The following is a 21,154-nucleotide window of genomic DNA, read 5'->3' as shown; positions in this document are numbered from 1 at the left end:
TTAACAATAATGGAGGGAGCCTCATTTTCCCCATTCTTAATGTACTTATATCACTTTTCGAATTATTGCATTTACACCAACACTTCAATTCTTCACAAAGAAATCAAATCTTTGGTTTTTTTTTTTTTTTGGGGTTTGGTTGGAACTATTCAGTAAGTTCATCTCATCTGGTTCTAGCTAAACATCTGAATTATTCTTCAACACGTACACGCCAAACATAAGTTCGCAATTTCCACATTGGTCATATTAGATTGTATGACATGATTAGCAAGCCAGGAAAAAAATGTCGTAGGAAGAAATGAATTTCATGGCTAAGTACTTCAGAATCTCCATCCCATCTTTGAACTAATCAATTACTACGTTGTAAAGGAAAGTAGTAGGTGATCTATGACTGTCTCACTGGGGCGTCTATCACCTTGTTCGACGCAAAGGTTACTGTGATGAATGTAGTAAAACATACGCAAAATTGACTGGATAGCTACATGAAAATGTACAAGTATTTCTTAAACCAGTTGTCACAATTAAGATGACAGAAAGCAAGGAGAAGCTTATCAGTCATAACAGTGGCGGTCAGGGAGGACGACTCAAGAGTTTTTTTCGTTATCGGAGTCAAAATTCGAATCTTGTATCTAATACTAGACTGGAAATAGGAAGGACGTGAGAAGGGTTGGGAAGGTCAAACAAAAAATTCAACAAAAAAAGAGTGTACAATGTCAACTTTCTTCCATCTTGGATTGATGAATTTGAGCTGAACAAAGTCCCAGAAGCATACAATGGAGTTGCTAAAAAAATATAGGACCGTTATACCAAATCAACTCCAAATGCCCCGTGATACAAGCCTGGGCTTGACTTAGAAATTCCAAAAGTGGGGGTCTTGAGGGAGCCAAGAAAGAAAATGACGAAAATTCCCAAAATATTCAAAGGGGTCAATGTACGGGGGAGTGAATGCTGTGGACCGCACCCTCGGTCTCTATTGAGAAATGAGAAATGAGAATTGAAAGTCCGCCACCGCTGCCGCCATTATAGCAACTGAATACGAACATTTTTGTGAAAATCTTGGCATTACTAGTTTACTTACTACTTGTACAACTGCAATCTCTACATCACCGCTCTGACAACTAAGCCTTCTAGCTATATACTGCTAGATCAGTTGTCGCTTTTCAGTTTTCTTTTCCCTCCTTCAGGCTCCAAGTTGGTCAGAAATGCTACGCGGTTTTGAGTGTGCTCTTTGTGAATACTAATAAGACTTGCAGTCATTTGAGAATTCTTGAGCCACAACAACAATTACATGAGAACTTGATGCATCTTTCTTTTTCTTTTTTTTTTTTAATCGCCACTTTATCTATAGTATTCTACATTATCCTAATCTAATGGAGAGATCCAATTGGATCTAAGGAGGCCAGTGAAAACTGAACTACTATTGGACCAGAAGGGTGCACTCCCGTCTGAATTTTTTAAGAAGTCACTTGATGCATGTTTCGGAGGTTGATCATCGGTCCTCTTGCATGTAGCAGCCATAGCTATAGCTAGCTAGAGATTAATGTTTATTTATTGTTGTAGCAGGAGAAGGAATTTTTCTCATAGTATCAAATGCATTTCAATCTTACCAAAAACCTCCCCATGGAATTTCAAAATGCATTTCAATCTTACCAAAAAGGTTCCCGTGGACTTTGGAGGTCATATGCGCAGCTCATCCAAGGATCGATGGGTGGGAAAATCTAATCACGTAGTATTAATATTTTACCTATGCATATGTACATTTGAAGCTAGCGTGTCCACAAATATAGGCCACGAATAAAACAATTCTCATCTTGTTCCTGATTTGTTGGATTGTTCGTACTGATTCCTTTCTTCTTTTGGTCAAAAATGGTCAAAGATTCTAATTTAGCAGGTAACATCCAACAAACCCCTTGGCTAAATTGGAGCTGTGCATCAGCTAACGAATATTTTTAACCAACTACTCGGTCGGCCCCAGGGAGGGACAAAAAGTCCCTCTTTTGGTTCAGGTGAGGGATTCGAAACCCCGTCCATGATTTCCTGGAATATTATTCCATAGAGGTAGTTTAGCTTCATTCGAGTTCTCAATAATAGTTCAGTTAGATTCATTTCCATCCCCCCTCCCTCCTTCTCAATAGTTTAGTATGGAATCAATTGTGAAAATGTTGTACTAAAAAAAAAAAAAAAAAGAAGCAATGGTACTAAATTTCCAAAAAGAAAAACAAATATTTTAACTGTATGTGATCTGTGCCATTAACCATAGGCCGGATTGAAGTTGCCTGGTGTAATAACATTTGATTTGAAGCTTTGAAGTTGAAGCTGCTCCAATGTCTATTATGAAGCCCACAATCCATAGCCTTTCCTCATTTCTGCACAAGTCCAACACCTGCAGAGTCCAGCCAGGGTTTCCCGTTTTTTTTTATGGGTGCATCACCCCATCATCCGATAGCCACTTTGGGCCCTGTATAGTCCAGAGTCCAGCCGCTTTTAACCCCATAATGGGTCACAAAACTCGAACCCAACACCTCCAATAAGCGAAAGCGAAATCCTTGCCAGTCAAACCAACTGGCGTTGCGTTGGTGAATGAATCAGGGTCTCCATTTACCATGATCTAAGTCCAACCTTGCTTGGGAGAGGTCCAATCCAACTCTCCAGATTCATCTTCGGAAGAGGTCTAAAGGCCAGCGGGCACCGCGGCTTATAGCGGAGTGACAATGACTGGGCATGAACCTCACAACCGCACAGCCAATTATGCCATGAAAGCAGAAAAAAAATTTCCCATATTGGATTTTAAATGGATCAATCTATCTCTTTCTTCACTACATTCAAGGGGTTTTTGTACATTCAGAATTTATATACGTACTGCTACATTTATCCAAAGAAACAGCACAGGACAAGGGAGAAAGCAGCCAGCGCCAATTTCTAAATTTGACAGACACTCCAGCCAACTCAAAAAAAAAAATAAGCCATGAAGAAATTATTGCAGCAGGGATTCCTTCCATCCCAACACCTTCCCCTCAATTTTTGTGCATACAAACTCGTGAAAGGTCAGTCATGCATCGTTAGCAACGTGCTCCGCTGAGATGATGTCCTCTTCTTTCTCAAGGAGATTCCTTTTGTCCGAGGCCATCCTTGTTCTTCCAGATGTTTGTTGGTTCTTGCTAGTGACTTTCTTACTTCCTGCATTTCTTAAACGACACCGCTGCAGTATTCGTACAGGAATCCCACCCAGATCAAAATCTTCTTTCAATGACTTTGTCAGGAACCTTATGTCCGTATCTGAGAGCCGATTCTTGCCGCTCACAAATGCAACGAAGGTTGGAGGTCTACCCTTTACCTGAGTGAAATACTTTATCTTGGGTTGAGCAGCCTGATCCTTCCATGAATGTCGGCTCACAACCTGCCACCACAACCGAGATTGCTTGCTCAACGCTATTTTACACTGTCAAAGAGCAAGAATATACTGAAGGAATGTACCTTACGCAACCAACGGTTAAGACGAGCTGTTGATAACCTTGAACGCCACTTTTCATATGTATCAACTATCTGGCGCATCGCAGCAATTCTGCCCTTACCCTCCAGTGCTGAAACGAATACTACAGGGATCCCTGTCACCTGAAACAAATTTTACAAATGCTTCATTAAAAGACATCCGTGAGATTATGTACATGTTTTTGCCTCATGAAAAAGGAAGTTGATGTAATGTAAACAGCACTGGCCTGGGAATCAAATGATCAAGAGGTGAATGGGTTTACGACACGATATAACATTTGATAAATTTATTATTATTAACCAGGAGCGACATTGCAGTTCAGATTGATTTTCACTTAAAAAGAAATTGCAGTTGGGACGTTTTACCAATTTGGACACGTCGTCTAATTCTTAACAGCAATACCAACTATTACCAAATCAGTCTGGATGAGCCATCTAACTCTCACCAACTCAACATTGAGGTTATATTTACCAAAAAAATTCTCTTTTGAGATGCTGAGAAGTATTATTGTAGTACTGGCAACTTGTTGATATTGTCCAGCAGTGGAAATCAGCTTGCCCACCAAGAAGATCGACAACCAATTTTCGCTTAAGAAGCAACTAGTTGAGAATAACAGTTGACAGCACAAAGAACTGCCATAATGCACATAGGAGGATTAGGAGCATGAACTTGAGCTTCAGCTATATCGATTACATCTAGCACCAGCCAAAACCTCAGCATTCATCTCAAAGCACATTTATGAACTCTTATAATTCCATAAAGCAGTGGCCAACATGATAAAAAAAAGTGGTCAAATTACTCACAGAAAGGGGGGAAAAAAGCCCCTAATGAGATACTCAACTGTACATTTGTACTTCATCTAAGGACTTGCATCTTCTGAACCATAATGACACAATGAACTCTCTCACTTAACCAAGTTAGAGGTGAAGAAATGGTTTTAAATTTTAGATGCAGAGTCTACATGATTTTCTACTCCCATTAAATCCGCCTAGAATCTATTTTACACCAAAACCCAAACACTATCCTTCTATTGGAAACAAGTTTCCCCAGCTAATAATACCTTGAATCTATGCCTATCTGTGATTTGTACACCAAGCCAAGAACTACCTTAAGAGACATCCAAGTGCTGAGACTAGTAGCTTAAATATCCAAAGAGATGATCTGTTATGCAACAAAAACTGCAAAGCTGCAATATGAAAGTTTACTGCTTTCTTATTCCTACTCGCCTCTATTGCACCACACATGCAGTAAAACCAGGATAGCCAATCCACTTAAAGAAAAGAAAAAAAGAACTACTTATTACACACTGCATCCTTATCTCAAAGGACTGCATAAGGACTAGAAGATACTGTGCATAAAGATCTTCTTTATACACTAATGAGAATGTTACGTGAAGGCAAACACAATGGAGCAATATCAACTCGAATTAACAAATTTCTATCTTGACAAACCTGGGGTATGACTGTCTGAATTTCTTCAGGCACAGCATTGATTACACTCTCATATGTCTTCTTATTTTCTCTACCTCTTAAAAGATCCATCTTGTTTACTATAACAACCAAACCTCTCCCTTCTTCCACTGCTTGCCTTGCTATAACTACTTCAGCATGCTTCAAGCTCCGTCTAGCTTTTCCAATCTAATCATCATGAAACAACATGAAGTAAGAACAATAAGTTACATCACAACAAATCAATCAGCAATCAAATTGATATACTACCTGACAGTAAGTCGCTATTAGTTCAGTGAAGACCATAATTAATTAATAGAAAATGTCAGTGAGTGACATACACTAAGAGAGCTGTTGCTTTAGATGCAAAACAGACCAGTTTGAAATAATAATGCATCACTCAAGTTCCAAAAAGAACTGAAGTAACCAAAGTTCTTTAGGTGACTATACAGCTATGACACTCTGGAAAGAGGGGGGATAAAACAAGAAGCATAGATCTGAAATTAAACAACCCTCTGAAAATGAAATAGAATACAAACAACAACAATGGTGCCGAAGGGCAGATTGCTCGGATATTCCCAATGACAAAAGAGACGGAAAATAGCCCTGGCTTTCAGACTTCTTTTAACATGAACCACATTTTAGTAGTAGACATGGCCTTCCAAATAATTCATACTTTGTCCTCCACAAATTTGACACGCTTTTGTTGATTTTTGTACTTTTACTCATGGTTCATTCAAGGCTAGCATCATACAAGGTTGCACTCATTCTGTTTGTTTGCTAATTCATACCTAGTGTTCCAAGTCTCTCTTTTTTCACCATTTCTGTATTCTATCCCTCTATTCCCCAACTGAATGGCGGGAAAAATAAACAGGTTAGTCAGGGAAGTTACATATTTTCTCCTGTTTCCTTTGGTATGAAACATGTAACAAAATTTCTCTTGCAGACTATACTCTGCAATCACCTACTAGGTCTGCTGCATGCCTGCATCATCTACAGAGATGCATAGCCTAAACGAATACCCATGAGTTTCTTTCTGTTTAATGAAGTTTACACACGCAAAATGGCACGTCTTTCCTGTTCCTTATCCTCATCTTTCACAATCAAATTTTCATATAAAACTTTCCTCTGTATAAACAAGCTAAAAAAGGGGGAGCTTAAGTCCTAAAGATTATGGATACCTGAACGTGCCAAACTACGAGAGAAGCTTCTTTGACTAATACAGAAGTAGTTATCAACTTACCCTCTCTGAAACAGAGGGCCCTTTTAATGCTCTAAAATGTATGCTTAATTTGAGATTTGCCATGTTAAGTTTAAAGGTTAGGAAATCATTCAAGCCATTAGCAACAGTTGCAACCTTACCTATACCTTTCAGTATAGCATGATTTTCAGGAAATAAAAAAAAAACGGCGTAGTGAAACAGAGAGAACATTATAGTCTCAGTCAAACCTCTTCTGCATCAAGAACCAAAGCTACAACATGGGCTCTCATGAGGTTTTTCCTGGATTGCACAATGCTCAACTTTGCTGGTCCTTTCTCCTGGTTTGTCCTTTCCAGCCAACCTGCTGTGTCAACCTGAAGAAGAGAAACTAATAAGCAACAAATAAAATACAACCCAATAAAGAAAATTTTCTTAATATGCAAAAAATAACCAATAGGTATATACAAGGAATTGAAAAAAAGTCGCACTTCTTTTATCAGCAGGATTCAATATAAAAATTCAAGACCAAAAGACTCAAAAAGTGAGAAGATAACATGCAGATATGAGGAATATATGTAGGCCAATGACACATATCAGAATCTAATTATTCAGAAAAAAATACAATCCTAAAGGAAACGAATTTTTAAAGGGATGAGTTCCCCAATAACTTAATCTGGTGTTTAAAATGTAAGAAGGAAAAACTTCCCAGTTTGCCTCGGTTCCATCTCTGTAAATGATAAATGAAAAATACTATAACAGAACAAAAGAATGCTTCAGAAGTAATTGAAACAGCAGAGCTCCAAGCTGCAAAACTAAGGTAGCTCTTTGCAGCACAGGGATATGTCACGCACACGCACACACTCACACACAGACAAAACAAGATGTAACAGTGCTACTCACTAGGTAGACCGTTCTTCCTTCATACTCAAATTTGACGCGAATAGAGTCCCTAGTTAAACCAGCCTCTGGCCCCACCAAAACACGATCTTCTTGCAATATTGCATTGAGCAATGTTGACTTTCCAACATTCGGTCGCCCTACAATTGCCAATTGCAGTGGCGACTTAGCATCCTCATCGTTCAACTGTTCATCTTCTTTGGAGCTGTTCTCCTCAATATTATCATCTAAAATTGGAAAGTAGAAATCGCAGTCCATAAACAGGTATTCTTGTGGTTATTTATGAAAGAAAGCATGTGCAGATATTACAAGAAGAAGTGAATAGCCATTCCTTCAGTCTGATGGCATGACCCAAGCAGCACTAATCCTGTGTCCTCCCTTGTTTAGTTGATTTTCAGAAAATAAATCAAACATCCTACAAACGTGGGATAAATAACCCTGAGAGAAAGGGTGGGATTATCTATTCTTCGATGAAAGCCTATGGGGATCACAAAACAAGATGACTTTTTCAGACTTCTTCAAACCTACTTTAATAACTAAAATTCATAATCTAAATCATAAGATTGGACGTTTTTTAGGATATACCAACCAAATATGAGACAACTGCTTAAATCCAATAAGGAATCAATAGATGAGTCATTCCAGGATAATCTATACTGACATAATTAAATGAGCCTTAATGGCCTACTACCTCAATAACCTTACAGGTTAGGGATCATACTGTCCAAGGTGCTGCGTCCTCAGTAGCATTATTTGCTTCATACAACTAGACACATAAGCAGCCAGATAGAAACAACAACTAAACTAATAATATTGTGAGAAGAGAATTTAGAGAGCTTCTCTGAAATCTTACCCCAGAAACAAACATGAAAATGCAAATCTCAGCAGGATGTGAGTATTAACCTCAAAAGACTCATCATTGTCACATTCACAGCCTAGAGGCATCATACAAATGCCATTAAAATCCCCCATTATGAACCAATTGCAGCATATACTGGTGGCGCCCAAAAAAAAAAAAAAAGCACCACGCAAAAACAATACTTCAGGACACAAACGGAAGATGAAAATCATGGTCAAACAATACAAGCAACTGACGTCTTACCAGTTAAGACTTGTAACATATAGTCCTCAAGCAATGGCTTAAGAGCTTCATGAAGCTCTGACATACCAAATCCAGTTTCGGCAGACAATGCAACAGGATCCCCAAATCCTAATGAATAAGCTTCACCAACAGAAGCAGCAAGAGAACCAGAGAATGCATCAAGCTTTTCAGCTTTGTTTATTACCACAAGAGTCTTGATTCCAGGTGCATTCTTCCTCAACCACCTTCCGACATCCAAATCCATGTCCTGTAATCCTTCTCTGATGAGAACATAATCAATATTGAGAATTATGTCAGATACTAAAGTATTGAACACTATACACAACATGATAATAAAGCTAATTTGATCTGAGTTGAGCATCAACGCAACATCACATCAATGTAAAATCTAGTTAAGTACAACAGCAACTGTTTCCTTCCAGATACAAAAGCTGCTTAAGATGTGTACAAGTTCATAGAAGACGTACTTTTTGAATCTAAACATTTACCCCATATGTACATCCAGCTTCTCAGCATTCATATTTTCTGTTTTGAATTACATAACAATAATAATCATATATTTCCATCTATTCTTCAACTATATATTTTCATCTAGGTTGAATTGCTTTCTCACCTCTATGGATTACATTTGTTGTAAATATTTGTTCAGCCTAATACCAGGAAACAGGCACTGAAACTTGCATGGTAGCTTTTGGCATCGCTGTCCCCATTCTTTTTCCAAGACAATTGTTTATCAAACAACTTAACAGCACTATTGACCTAAACAAACCGTCCCAATTGGAAAACATGAACATGTGATTTCTCAAAAACCTCACGACATATCTCTATCATCATTATCTTCACAGCAGCCAACATAAAAAATAAAAAAAAAAAAACCATGCAGGCTTAAGTATTTTAAATTGCTTGTATTGAGCTCTGCATTGGAACTTATATTGGGTGCGTATACAGTTGACGACTACTTGATACTAGCCCATACATAAAAGGTTCATAGAACTCAAGTCAAAACCAGGAAATTAGATATTTTTGTTGCAAATGCTTTGCATGATCTGACGATTGCCCAATACATGTCCCTTTATATGTTTAATGGAATTATAGTTGGCTGAGACAGCATTCATGTACAACAGAAGCACAACATTTTAAGCACAATATTGTGTATACAAATGCAAAACCTTATTAACAGTACTAACCTCCCATCTATTAAGAAGAGCACAAGTTGAGACCGTCCCAGCACATTTCTAGTCATTCCTGCAGTTCTGGAAAGGACAGAACCCGAGGAAGCCTCAGCCTCTAGACCAGCTGAATCCAAAACTCTAAACCGCAAATCACCTAATTTTGCAACCCCTTCTCGAATGTCCCGCGTAACATGGTCAGTTGGAGTATTATATACAAGAGCTTCCCTCCTTCGTATCAAACTATAATAGCACAAGCAATATATTGAAAGTTTATTTCTCAAGGATAGCAAAACAATTTGGAAAAAACTTAAGAAAAATAACATTTTGGGAGCATGCATCATATGGTCAAGCATAACTAACCGATTAAACAGTGCAGACTTCCCAACATTAGGACGTCCCATGATGATAACAGTAGGAAGTTTATTAATCTCAATCTTAGTAAAATCAATGGGCACCCCTGCCTTAGGCTCAAACTTTGGCTCTTTGGGACCACTAATAACATCAGCATCCACATCAAACTTCTCCACATCACTGTTAGTATCATCAGCCAATCCAGAAATATCTTCCTCTGGCATTTTTTGTACCAGAGCAGTACAGAATTTTCGCACATCTAGATGTACCGAGGGTTGAGACAATGATACAAAATTGCAGTATTTTGTCGCCCGCCATCCTATTCCTCCACCGCTTTTTGCACGACAAGGCAGCAATAATGATCCTAACAACCAAAACAGTAATCAAAAGAAAACAAAATTAAGTCTTTTTAATACAATCTCAACAGGAATGCGTTGCAGAGTTGATGTGCTTATGCAATATATCTAAGTACAACATAGCACTTCAATCAAGCAGCAGCTGCCACAATAAACATAACTTTTAAAGATAAAGCCTTTTGCAAAACAACAGGAGAAAAATAGCAGACAATGGTGCATCTTCTAATTATACAACTAACCCTGTTGTTGTGAGACTTGACTGGAGGAGCTTGAATTGGCTTGAAAGTGGTTTCTTTCTTTGTTTTCGAAGAACTCAGTCAGTTGGTTGCCAATATTGTTCTGTAAAGTGTTACTTGCTGAGATGATTCCAATGCCACACCGACTCTTTCTGGATGAAAGAGCTCGAACCCATGAGGGCAACATTCCAAGATTGAAACTTTACCGCTATCTACAAAACTAATTGGTATTTACACATAAGGGCTCTTCCTCTCCTCGGCGGGTAGGGTCAACTACTTTTTCCAAACTGCAAAACAGCAAAAAAGATGAAATTTTGTTCACCAAAACGTTGAATTAGTGACTAGAAGAAGTGAAAGAAAAAGCATGTGCATACACATGTTTGCATAAATGTCTGACAGAGTTTTCAAGAATATTACCTAACAGAGGAGAGGAAGTTTTCTTGGAGATTGAAGTATTTAACCACTGATCAGAGATTGAAATGGAAATGGGCCAGTTGAATACCAACTGGGGTAAAGTCCGGGGGGCATTGTGGAGCAGGAGGAGATGACCAAAAATAGAAAGCGAAGAGTGCGGGAATAGCTTGAAAGAAACCCAAAAAGCAAAATTTGTAGTAAAATTAGTAAAATATTCAGGGAACCAATTTCCAATGTCAGTAAACATGATAAAAGAAAAAAGAAAATGAAAACCTTTTTTTAAAAAAAAAAAAGAAAAAGAAAAAGAAATTACCATTTCAATTATCGAACTCCACCAGGGGTCCAATCAGAACGCGCCACGTACATTTCTTGTCTATCTACACTTCTACGTTGGACGTACTACTGTACTTGTGACAGTGTTTTTCAATGTGAGTGTACAATTTTGAGAAAAGACAAAAAATGGTGACCCTTGGAAAATAGTAGCAACATAAAAAAGAGTGACAAATTACTCACATAACCACTCAACTTTTTAAATAGTAAAGATTTGACCATTTTATTATTAATAGAATGTTTTTATTTATTGAATCATTAAATATGTAAAGTTTGGATCGTTCTATTTGATTCCATCATTAAATTTGACACATCCAGGCGTGATTTTACGAGATATTAGATCTGTCAGAGTTAACAGTGGAACCAGACGAAATGATCCAAAATTTATATATTTGATAGATCAATGAATTATAACCCTCTAATAATTGAGTGGCCAAAACTCCAATATCAAAAAATTTAGTGGTTCTCTAAATAATTTGCTCAACAAAAAAATTTCGCTTAAAACCCTTTTTGTTTTTCTCTTTCTCCTATTTTAGTAGTCATTTGTTCACACATGTTGTCGTTCCCACGCTCCTTCTTCGCGCTGTTTCCTCGCAGTCCTCCTCTCTCTTCTCTCCTCTTTCTCTCTCTCTCTCTCTCTCCATATTATATATACAAGAATAATACAGCTATATTTGTATTATTTATTTTGGCTGGAATATTTCTTCCTCGAGTAAAAACATTAGTAAATCAATTGTTATGTATTACTGTAATTTGAAATTGGGAACAATGAAGAAGAAACCCTAGCTCCTAGAAAAACCCTAATTTCAGAAATTACGGTTCTGTTTTGACTCGATTTTCGGGGGGATTTTGCATAATTTTTCGGCAGAGAATAAGTGGAGAATTGAATTGAGGCGAAAGTGAAGAAGAAGGTGGTAAGTGGTAATGGAGAGTATTCCGCATCCGATACCGAGAACTGTAGAAGAAGTGTTCAACGATTTCAAAGGTCGTAGAGGTGGATTAATCAAAGCCCTCACTACTGGTCCGCTCCGCTTCTCTTCCTTCTTCTTTCTTTTTCTCCACTTTTTTTTCCCTCTCTCTATTTTTCTTTTCTTTTTTCTATTAACAATTTGTGCTTTGTAGTATTTGGGATTTTTTTTAAAATAGCGGTGTGTTGTGTCCAATTTTGCTTCGTAAAGCATGAACTTTTTTATGTTTATGCATAAATTTGACATGCAGACACAGAACTTTTGCTTATAATCTTGCAGTATGCGTATTTACGTGTTTTCATATGCTTATCAATTTGTTTTCTTTTTGGCAGATGTTGAGAAATTCTACGAGAAGTGTGATCCGGGTAAGTTAACAATTTTTCATCTTCTGGAGCTTTCCAAGCCCTTTAAATTCGTGTTTTTGGACCAACTCATGTCTAGTAGTGTTTCTAAAGTTAAATACATATATAAAGTTTTTTTTTTTTTTTTTGCGTTGTTGGGGCTGGGGAAGGGGATTTAAGTTTCTGATTTTTCTTCTTTTATTTTTTATGCACATTTTTTGGTGGACCTCTTAATTGCTCCTTGGAAGGACAGTTTCGGTGGCTATTACGTAGAGCTCATGTTGAAGGTTGACTTTTGGAGTATGACTATCGGTTGTTTTGTCCTTATTTTGAGCTTTTAGTAGCTGTAGTGCCGTCATGTAGATTCAGCTGATTATTCTGTGAATAGCTTTACATCTTATAAGTTGTTGAACTGTTTTTAGTCATTATTAGTTGTTGTTCCTCGGGAAGAACTCGTCTTTATGTAGTTCTTTTTACTGCCCTTGCTTCCTCGATCAATTGCAGCCCATGTAGTCTGATTTTGTTGATGTCAAACTCTTGCAACTGGTATATTGGTTATCGCATTTGACGGAATCTTCTCCTACTTAACCTTTCGAAAATCATTTGACCTTAGTATCTTTTTGAGCTCAAACTGGTTGAGCATTTCTTGTTCTTCTCATCCCAGTTGTTCTTGTCATCTTTTGATCAATAAACCTTATTTGGGAGAACATCTTGAATGATTTAAAACCCTAGTGCTTGATGTAACATTATCTGAAAGTCCTTGCTTATGGGAGTGTCTGATTTTTCTGAATGATCCTTAGTTGTTAAATTTAGAAGAGGATCCTTGGTACAAAGTTGATTCAATCGGTTGACTTTTGAATTCAGAAAAGGAGAACTTGTGCTTGTATGGAATGCCAAATGAGACGTGGGAAGTCAACCTGCCTGTTGAGGAAGTGCCTCCGGAACTTCCTGAGCCTGCACTGGGTATAAACTTTGCAAGGGATGGGATGCAAGAGAAGGACTGGTTATCACTTGTTGCAGTACACAGTGATTCATGGTTGCTTTCTGTGGCTTTTTACTTTGGTGCTCGCTTTGGGTTTGGTAAGAGTGAAAGGTAAAATCTGTTCTGTTAATCAGTTTCTGCATGTTATTTACTTTATAGAGTTGATTTATATTGTGCAACTTTATATATATGTAATTTGTTGTGGGTGGATGACTACACCATTTGTTTGAGTTGTTTATGGAAAGCTATGTTACTCGTACTTCAGAACCTGCATCCAACAGCTTATGTTCTCAAGTTATAATTTCATTAATTCTATAAAAGCTAGGATATGGCAATATAGTTTGTGGTTTTGGCTTTTGTCATTGTTGGTCACTTCGTGTTGCCTTGAACTAGATCCAAACTAGATTCAAGGTGTCCTCTCTCTCTCTCTCTCTCTCTCTCTCGATGTCCTCATTTTTTAGTATGATTTAGATTTTATTTGCGTATGTTTCAGAATCTGCTTTCCTACCAATGATGGCATCATTTTCTTAGACCATTGCCTTTCAATGTTATTGATTTTTCCTCCAAATCATTGACATGACAAAGAAAGAATCCTTTCTGAAGGGCATTGCCTTTCGTATTCTTGATGTTTCTCTCTCCTATCCATTATTTTCGAATGAAATTCTTATCATGTCATTTCCTTAAAATTATATTGTAAGTCATACATTGGTTTTATCAGCAGCTTAGAAGAGTAGCAAGTTCAAGACACCTTATCAACTTTGTCATTCAAAAGCTTGTGGCTGAAATTGCCTGTTCTGCCATGCCAAAAAGTGACTTGTTTGGGTCCAACTGTCTGTATTTTTTGTTGACTTCATCCCAATAGACTTAAAAACTTTTTGGCTTCTATAAGCAAGGTGTGGCAGGTACTTGTATCTTTGGGGGACTTGGAATTGCAAAAAGTTTCCTAGATTTCACCAGTGGGAGTTATTTTTCCTACATTGTGGCTATGGAGTGGACATTCTGCATATGGAAGTCTGATTTCATTTCATTCTTTCTGGTTCTCAAGGGATCACCTGGAGCTATGGAAACTGCTTACTTTATTGGATTTTCTACATGGGCTCTGCCTTTGATGTGGCATTGAACATTCTGCAATAATGGATGATCTTTTGCTTTGTATTTGCCATTTGCATTTTATATTTCCTGCAACGTGAAGTTAGTTAAGTTTAACACATATAATTTTCAAAAAAATATGACATTTCTTTTAATTTTGGTTCTTCAGACTAGCATATGGTATTATAACTTAATTTCTAGAGATGTAGATAGAGTCTTTTGGACAATTGTTTTTATGGACTCTGCTTGTAACTTCCAAATGATTCGTCAACGAGAGTTCTGTTCCTTTTTTTCAGCAACAAAAGTAAAATCTGTAAGTTTAGATGAAATCAATGTAGATTGAAGACATGGTGGCATGTGGTAGATGCATTTATATTATTCTTTTTTTTATATGATGAAACTTTTGCGCTCATTTTGCAATGAACTATGAGATTGCTTTATTATGGCCTTATATGAAACTTTTTGAGGATTAGTATTTCAACTCAATTAAATTCTTACTCAGCATTTATATTGATATTGACAGGAAACGGCTTTTTCAGATGATAAATGATCTACCTACCGTGTTTGAGGTTGTTACTGGGAGTGTTAAGCAGGCAAAGGAGGCTACTCCATACAATAATAGCAGCAAACTTAAACCAAGTGTGAAGATGGTAGGCAAAGATTTTTTTTGAGTAATTTATTATCCTGCTCAGTGGTCTTCTTTTTTTTTTTCAAGTTTTCAATATCTACCACTTGTGTTTTCTTTTTTAGCAGCCGAGGCAGTCTGAGTCTCAGCCCAGAGGAGCAAAGTTGTCATCGAAGGAAGAGGAAGAGAGTGGGGAGGAGGAACAAGAAGAAGAAGAAGAAGAACAGGGAGCAACACTTTGTGGAGCTTGTGGGGATAATTATGCAAATGATGAGTTCTGGATTTGCTGTGATATATGTGAGAGATGGTTCCATGGCAAATGTGTGAAGATTACACCCGCAAAAGCTGAGCATATCAAGCAGTACAAGTGCCCTGGTTGTAGTAGCAAGAGGGTGAGAGTTTGAACTATGGCTTTGAAGTTGAAAGACCAAGCACTCCAATGGAGACTTAAAAAGGTTTAGAACTGTAGTTTAAATTTCAAGGTGACATAAAGTTTGTGGCGCATGTTAAATCAATGAATTAGAATGCTTGCTGACGGGATCTCAGTTTTATAAATTTGTGTTCTTTGCTTTGGTTTATTTATTTATTTTTTTTTTTGGGGAATTATATCTTACATTGCATTTTCTGGCATCATGGATCTAGCATGTCTTGTGTTCTGTATGACTCCGGAAACCAAGTATTTTACACCAACATTAACATTTTGACCGCATCTCTTTCACAATGTAGAAAAGAAGGCATTTGCTTGCAGGATTGCTGGAGTATGCTAGATATGCTGCCTTTCATCCGGAAAAGGCCTAAAAATTTTGTTGATTAGGAGAGAACTGAAGAAGCTTCCAAGAAATATTTGAGAGCATGATGTTTCTACAGGTGCTTTCTCTTTCTAAGAGAAGTGGTTGTTGACATTTTTGTTTTATGATAGCCAGCTGAGCTAAATTGGTGCAATGTAATAGAAGAAATGAAATAGCTGGTCACTTCAAAGTTGATGGGCTGTTATTTAGATGCTTACTATGTGAACAGTCAATACCAATGCTTTATGTTTGTAGCTTATGGTGAGGAGTGCATGTGAATCCTTGGCTTTAGCTCTTGTTGCTTAGTTCTTGTTGACTGAGCGGAGGGCATCAAAAGCCCGAGCAGACATACGAGAATGGACTTTAAATTCAGCGTTTATATGGAAGGTGGAACGTTGTATCATGATATGAGAGGTAGTTATGATAAGGTTTAGTTTAAAAGGACGCAGTATCATGATGAAGGGTGGTTATGAACTCGAGATGGGACGTTCAATTGGATTTTAGGTTTGCTTATGAACAATGAATATTGTACCATAACCGGTGGCAAGCCATGCAAATGGGGGCAGACCCTGCAGCAAGCCATCGCTCTAACCATGCACTAGAGCTTTCTACAAGCGTAAAAGGGAAAGCTTGAAAGTCAAATCAAGAAAATTTCACTGCAACAGCAAGCAGGTTTTGTGGCCCAAGGCTAGAGTTTTGAATAGAATCCGCGCAAGTCAAAGAGGGAGTGTAAGTAGTCAAGCCATGCACTAATGTTCTTGAAATTTCGTTGCAGTAATGTCAAGCTAATATTCGACCCCTGCCTGGCCCTAGAGGTTTCGATATAGCTCAACCCGCACGAGTCAAAGGGGGAGTAAACAATCCTCATACTAATGCTTCCAAACGTCATTTAACCTAGTTTAAGAAGAAAGAAATGTCGAAATTTTGTTTATGCATGATTAAAACAGTTACCACTCTGCCACTCTGCATGATTAACAGACTTCAACATAATGTTTCTTTCTTCCATACCTCTTTAAACTGCAGAAATTACTGCTACAAAAATTGCAGCCACTGGCCTTTAAGCACAATAACTAATGAGTGCTACGACACACAGGGGTGTTCCATTCACGCAAGACTACCAGTAGTCATTGCAGGAACACAACCCATCTCTGAAACAGTGGAATCTGTTATTATCTCTTACAATTATTTCCCTCTTTTCCAAGTGCGAGATTATCTTGATAGCCATATGGCAATCCCGACAAACCCTAAGGTTCTTCACCACCCGAATGACTGCTCCAGGTTCACTAATAAGAAGAGCAAAAGCAACTGCCAACTTTTCACTATGCGTCCCCACCATCTCTTCTTTCTCTTCCTCCTCTACATCTCTTAAAACACAGCTTTTATCAGCCATGTAGCCAGCAACCATCATTTTCTTTTTCATTTCTCCCAGTACTCTGTATATGTCATCTGAAAGCTTGTGCGAGTGGTCACCGACTACAAATCTGTGTATCTTGCCTCCATGTTCAACCCAACTCCAACCAGTTGCTTTCGCCACTCCTCCTGCCTTCATCAACCCTCTGATTCTGTCTGCATCTTCCCACCGACCTGCACTTGCATATATGTTTGAAAGCAGAACATAGTTTCCTGAATTCTCTGGCTCAAGCTCAAAGAGTTTATTTGCAGTAAACTCTCCAAGATCAATTCTTTTATGAACTCGGCTAGCATTGAGGAGAGACCCATAGATTCCTGCATGGGGATGCATTGGCATGTTATCTATCAATCTTTTTGCTTCATCAAGTTTGCCCACTCGACTATACAAATCAACCATGCATGCATAGTGATCAATATCTGGATCTTTAATTGACTTGAAAACAGCCTTCCCTTCTTCCAGCAATCCTGAATGACTGCAGGCAGTTAGGATGCCAATATAAGTTATCCGATCAGGTTGCATACTTTCTTGTTTCATCTTTGACAGCAGCTCAAGCGCTTCAGCACCGCTGCCATAAGCTGCAAAGCCTGTAGTCAAAGTGTTGTAGGAAATGACATCTCTATTTTCCATTTCTTCAAAAATCTTCCTAGCCTTTCTCATGCTTCCACATTTGGAGTACATGAAAATCAAAGAATTGCATCCCAAAATGCTCAACCTTATCTGGTTTTCAGTTAGATAATTTGCCACCCAGTTGCCTAATTCCAGAGCCCCCAAATGGCCACAAGCTGAGATTACGCTCACCATGGTAACTTCATCTGGTTTTAAATCCTTACTGGCTATCATCTCTTTGAAGAGCTCTATAGCCATTGCTGACTCTCCATTCTGCGAACAACCAGCAATAATTGAGTTCCACGAGATAACGTTCTTTTTGGGCATTTGATGAAAGAGCTCCATAGCTGAAGCCAAATCACCAACCCTTGTATAAGCAGCAATCATTGCATTCCACGTAACCAAGTTCCTGCATTCACCCAAACCATCAAAGATCTTCCTGGCCATATTAAGGTTCCCACACTTGGCGTACATATCAAGAAGCGCAGTCTTGACAAAATGGTTTGGACAAGTGCCCTTCTCAGCAATCCTCTTGACAAGCGATTCAGCTAGACCAGGATCACCAAGCATTGAGCACGAAGAAACAACAGCAACGCAAGTTGTTTCATCTGGTGTGAGTCCAAAACTCATCATCTCATTAAACAACTCTATGGCTTCTTGGGCAAGCCCATTGTGAGCATAACCTGAAATCATTGCATTCCACGAAACAGTGCTTTTCTCTGGCATTTTATCAAAATACCTCCTTGCACTCTCTAAATCGTTTACTTTTGCATACCCAGAAACCATTGCAGTCCATGTAATCACATTTTTCTCCGGCATCAAATCAAACAACTTTTGCGCCTCCACTTCATTCCCCCAATTCCAGTAACCTGAAATAATCGAATTCCAATCCGCAATAGTTCGCTCAGGCATCATATCAAACAGTTCCCTAGCAGACTCAATAGGCCCATATTTGCAATAAAATCCCATTACTGCATTTTGAATATATTTATCATAATTAAGACCCCTTTTCAACAAATGGGCATGGAATTGAATCCCCGCTTTACCAGAGGATTTGATCAATAATGGGTACACAAAAGCCACAGGCTTTACATTGGCCTCCTGCATTTGATCAAAGAGTGCAAAAACCTCATTTGTAGCACCCATTTGGGAGTGATACTTGAGCATATTGCTACAGACAAAGACATCAGGTTGGGGGGCCAAATAAAAAACCCGGGTGGTGTAGCGTGGCGGTGCATGAAGGCGCGTGCAAAGATGAATGAGTTGTGCCACCCAGAAGTCCTGGTTGTGGAGGGAGTTTTGAATGAGTTGTGCATGGAGTTGTTTTAGTTGGTTTTGGCTCCTTATTTGCTTTGCTATAAAGTTGAAGTGCGACATGGGTGACTGATGTAGGCATTTTCGTTGCTAATTGATTCGCATGACAAGCGAACAATTGTCTTGAGTCAATTGTTACTGTGGAAGTATATATGTGAACGGTCCATGCCAATTCACGAGCAAATATATGCATTGGCGTACATGAAAATATACCTTCTTCATCTCCTACATTTCTAGGTTTTAGATTCTCTGAGTGTTATTATTAGGACTATCAATGAGGCCAAGCTCGGGTTGGCCCGATAAACCTGACCATTTAGTGAGCTGGTCTAAATTTGAGCCTAAAAAATAGGCCCGAATTAAATATGAGCCGAGTTTGGGCCTTATTAGGTTCAAATCCGATATAGACCCGACCCTTTAATTACCTATATATCTAATATTTATATTTTGATATTATGTATAATTATATATCTAAATATATTATTACTAAATACTAAATATATATATAAATTACAAAACACAAAAATACATCTAAAGACTCTTCCATGAGCTTTCTTGAGAACCAGTATTAGTAATGCATAACTAAATCTCTAACTTTTCTTATTGGTTGAATAAATTTTTGTATTGGCATAATATTTGTTGATTTCTTTTTGGTCTACAAACACAAATCATCAAGCATATTTGGATTTAAATCACAAGATTATAAAAAAAAGTTTCAACTTTTAAAGATGTATTGGCTTATGATCGCATGTTTTATTACTATTGTTCATGCATTTTGAACGAATTAAATATAAATATTGTTGAAAAATTTTTGTTTATATACTTTTTAAAAACTATTATTTGTTCATGTTTAGTTTTCATATTATAGTCTTGTAAATGTTAAATTAGTTTTACAACCTAATAGTTATAGTAATTATATTAAGAAAATTAAGGAGTAATAAGTGAGCTTGGGCTAAACCCAATGAAAGCTCACAACCCGAATATTATATGAGTTGAGTATGAGTTACACATTTATGAACCTGAAACTCATAGCCTGAAACTCGAAAATGTTTCAAATTAAATGAGCTGAGCTTGAGCTTATCAAAGCCCGACTCATTAGGCCCGATTGACAGACCTAATTATTATGATCGCATGACGGCTGTATGGCTTATGATCGTATGTTTTATTACTATTTTTCATGCATTTTGAACGAATTAAATATAAATATTGTTGAAAAATTTTTGTTTATATACTTTTTAAGAACTATTATTTGTTCATATTTAGTTTTCATATTATAGTCTTATAAATGTTAAATTAGTTTTATAACTTAATAGTTATAGTAATTATATTAAGAAAATTAAGAAGTAATAAGTGAGTTTGGGCTAAACCCGATTAAAACTCACAACCCGAATATTATATGAGTTGAGTATGAACTTCACATTTATGAACCCGAAACTCATAGTCCGAAGCCCGAAAATGTTTCAAATTAAATGAGCTAAACTTGAACTTATCAAAGCCCGACTCATTAGGTCCGATTGACAGGCCTAGTTATTATCTTAATATCTATAATTATTGTTTCAATATTTATATTTGTTGTATCAATATTTATATTGCATGGTGCAATTGTCACTAGCAGTTAGTGAAGATAGCGGATCCTATTTTTAGCTTTGATGTTCAAGCTTTTATATATATATATATATATATATATATATATATGTGTGTGTGTGTGTGTGTGTGTGTGTATTCTTTTGATAGAAAGGGAATAAAACATTTTCCAACAAATGGCTGATTACAAACAATCAAATTGTAGTTGGTTTTTTTAAATCTTTTTTCAATAAGAGAAGGATGAAGCATAAGAAGTAAGAAAAAGACAAGGAATTTAAACTTTTTTTTTTGGGTCTCAATCTTAGTCATTATATCAATACTTCCTCAATAAACTGAGCCATCAGTGGATCAGCACATCTACGAGTGGCATGTTTAAGTTGGGTTTGACAAGCAGAATTCATCATATCCACTGTATCTTCTGATTCAGATTCAATGATAAACTTCGTCATGCT

At 37.4% G+C, this 21,154-nt stretch overlaps 3 protein-coding genes across 6 annotated transcripts; 1 reads left to right on the top strand and 2 right to left on the bottom strand.

Annotated features, from left to right (window-relative positions):
* Window positions 1-2,762: 2,762 nt before the first annotated feature.
* Window positions 2,763-10,827, bottom strand: LOC113759764 (GTPase Der). Its single transcript, XM_027302339.1, has 10 exons — window positions 10,671-10,827; window positions 10,257-10,540; window positions 9,671-10,025; window positions 9,326-9,550; window positions 8,139-8,398; window positions 7,040-7,263; window positions 6,388-6,513; window positions 4,942-5,127; window positions 3,475-3,612; window positions 2,763-3,397 (listed from the first exon to the last, which is right to left on the bottom strand). The coding sequence occupies exons 2-10, from the start codon at window positions 10,438-10,440 to the stop codon at window positions 3,050-3,052; spliced, it is 2,046 nt and encodes a 681-aa protein (XP_027158140.1). The 5' UTR covers window positions 10,441-10,540; window positions 10,671-10,827; the 3' UTR covers window positions 2,763-3,049.
* Window positions 10,828-11,548: 721 nt separating this feature from the next.
* Window positions 11,549-16,049, top strand: LOC113761075 (PHD finger protein ALFIN-LIKE 6). Of its 4 annotated transcripts, none has more exons than XR_003467116.1 (6): window positions 11,549-12,018; window positions 12,298-12,330; window positions 13,171-13,399; window positions 14,901-15,027; window positions 15,128-15,457; window positions 15,729-16,049. XR_003467116.1 is itself a non-coding variant. In XM_027303897.1 (6 exons), the coding sequence occupies exons 1-6, from the start codon at window positions 11,922-11,924 to the stop codon at window positions 15,798-15,800; spliced, it is 822 nt and encodes a 273-aa protein (XP_027159698.1). In that variant the 5' UTR covers window positions 11,549-11,921; the 3' UTR covers window positions 15,801-16,049. The 4 variants fall into 4 exon arrangements, 3 of the variants coding, with proteins under 3 accessions (XP_027159698.1, XP_027159697.1, XP_027159699.1); XM_027303897.1 differs by having other exon boundaries at window positions 15,131-15,394; XM_027303896.1 differs by having other exon boundaries at window positions 15,128-15,394.
* Window positions 16,050-16,846: 797 nt separating this feature from the next.
* Window positions 16,847-21,151, bottom strand: LOC113759313 (pentatricopeptide repeat-containing protein At1g14470). The gene is made up of 2 exons (XM_027301879.1): window positions 21,023-21,151; window positions 16,847-19,190 (listed from the first exon to the last, which is right to left on the bottom strand). The coding sequence occupies exons 1-2, from the start codon at window positions 21,149-21,151 to the stop codon at window positions 16,905-16,907; spliced, it is 2,415 nt and encodes an 804-aa protein (XP_027157680.1). The 3' UTR covers window positions 16,847-16,904.
* Window positions 21,152-21,154: the final 3 nt, after the last annotated feature.

The sequence above is a fragment of the Coffea eugenioides genome, chromosome 2, assembly GCF_003713205.1.
Source record: "Coffea eugenioides isolate CCC68of chromosome 2, Ceug_1.0, whole genome shotgun sequence".
NCBI classification, from domain to species: domain Eukaryota; kingdom Viridiplantae; phylum Streptophyta; class Magnoliopsida; order Gentianales; family Rubiaceae; genus Coffea; species Coffea eugenioides.
The sequence above is the reverse complement of the archived record's forward strand: the minus strand, read 5'-3'. Positions and strand labels throughout refer to the sequence as shown.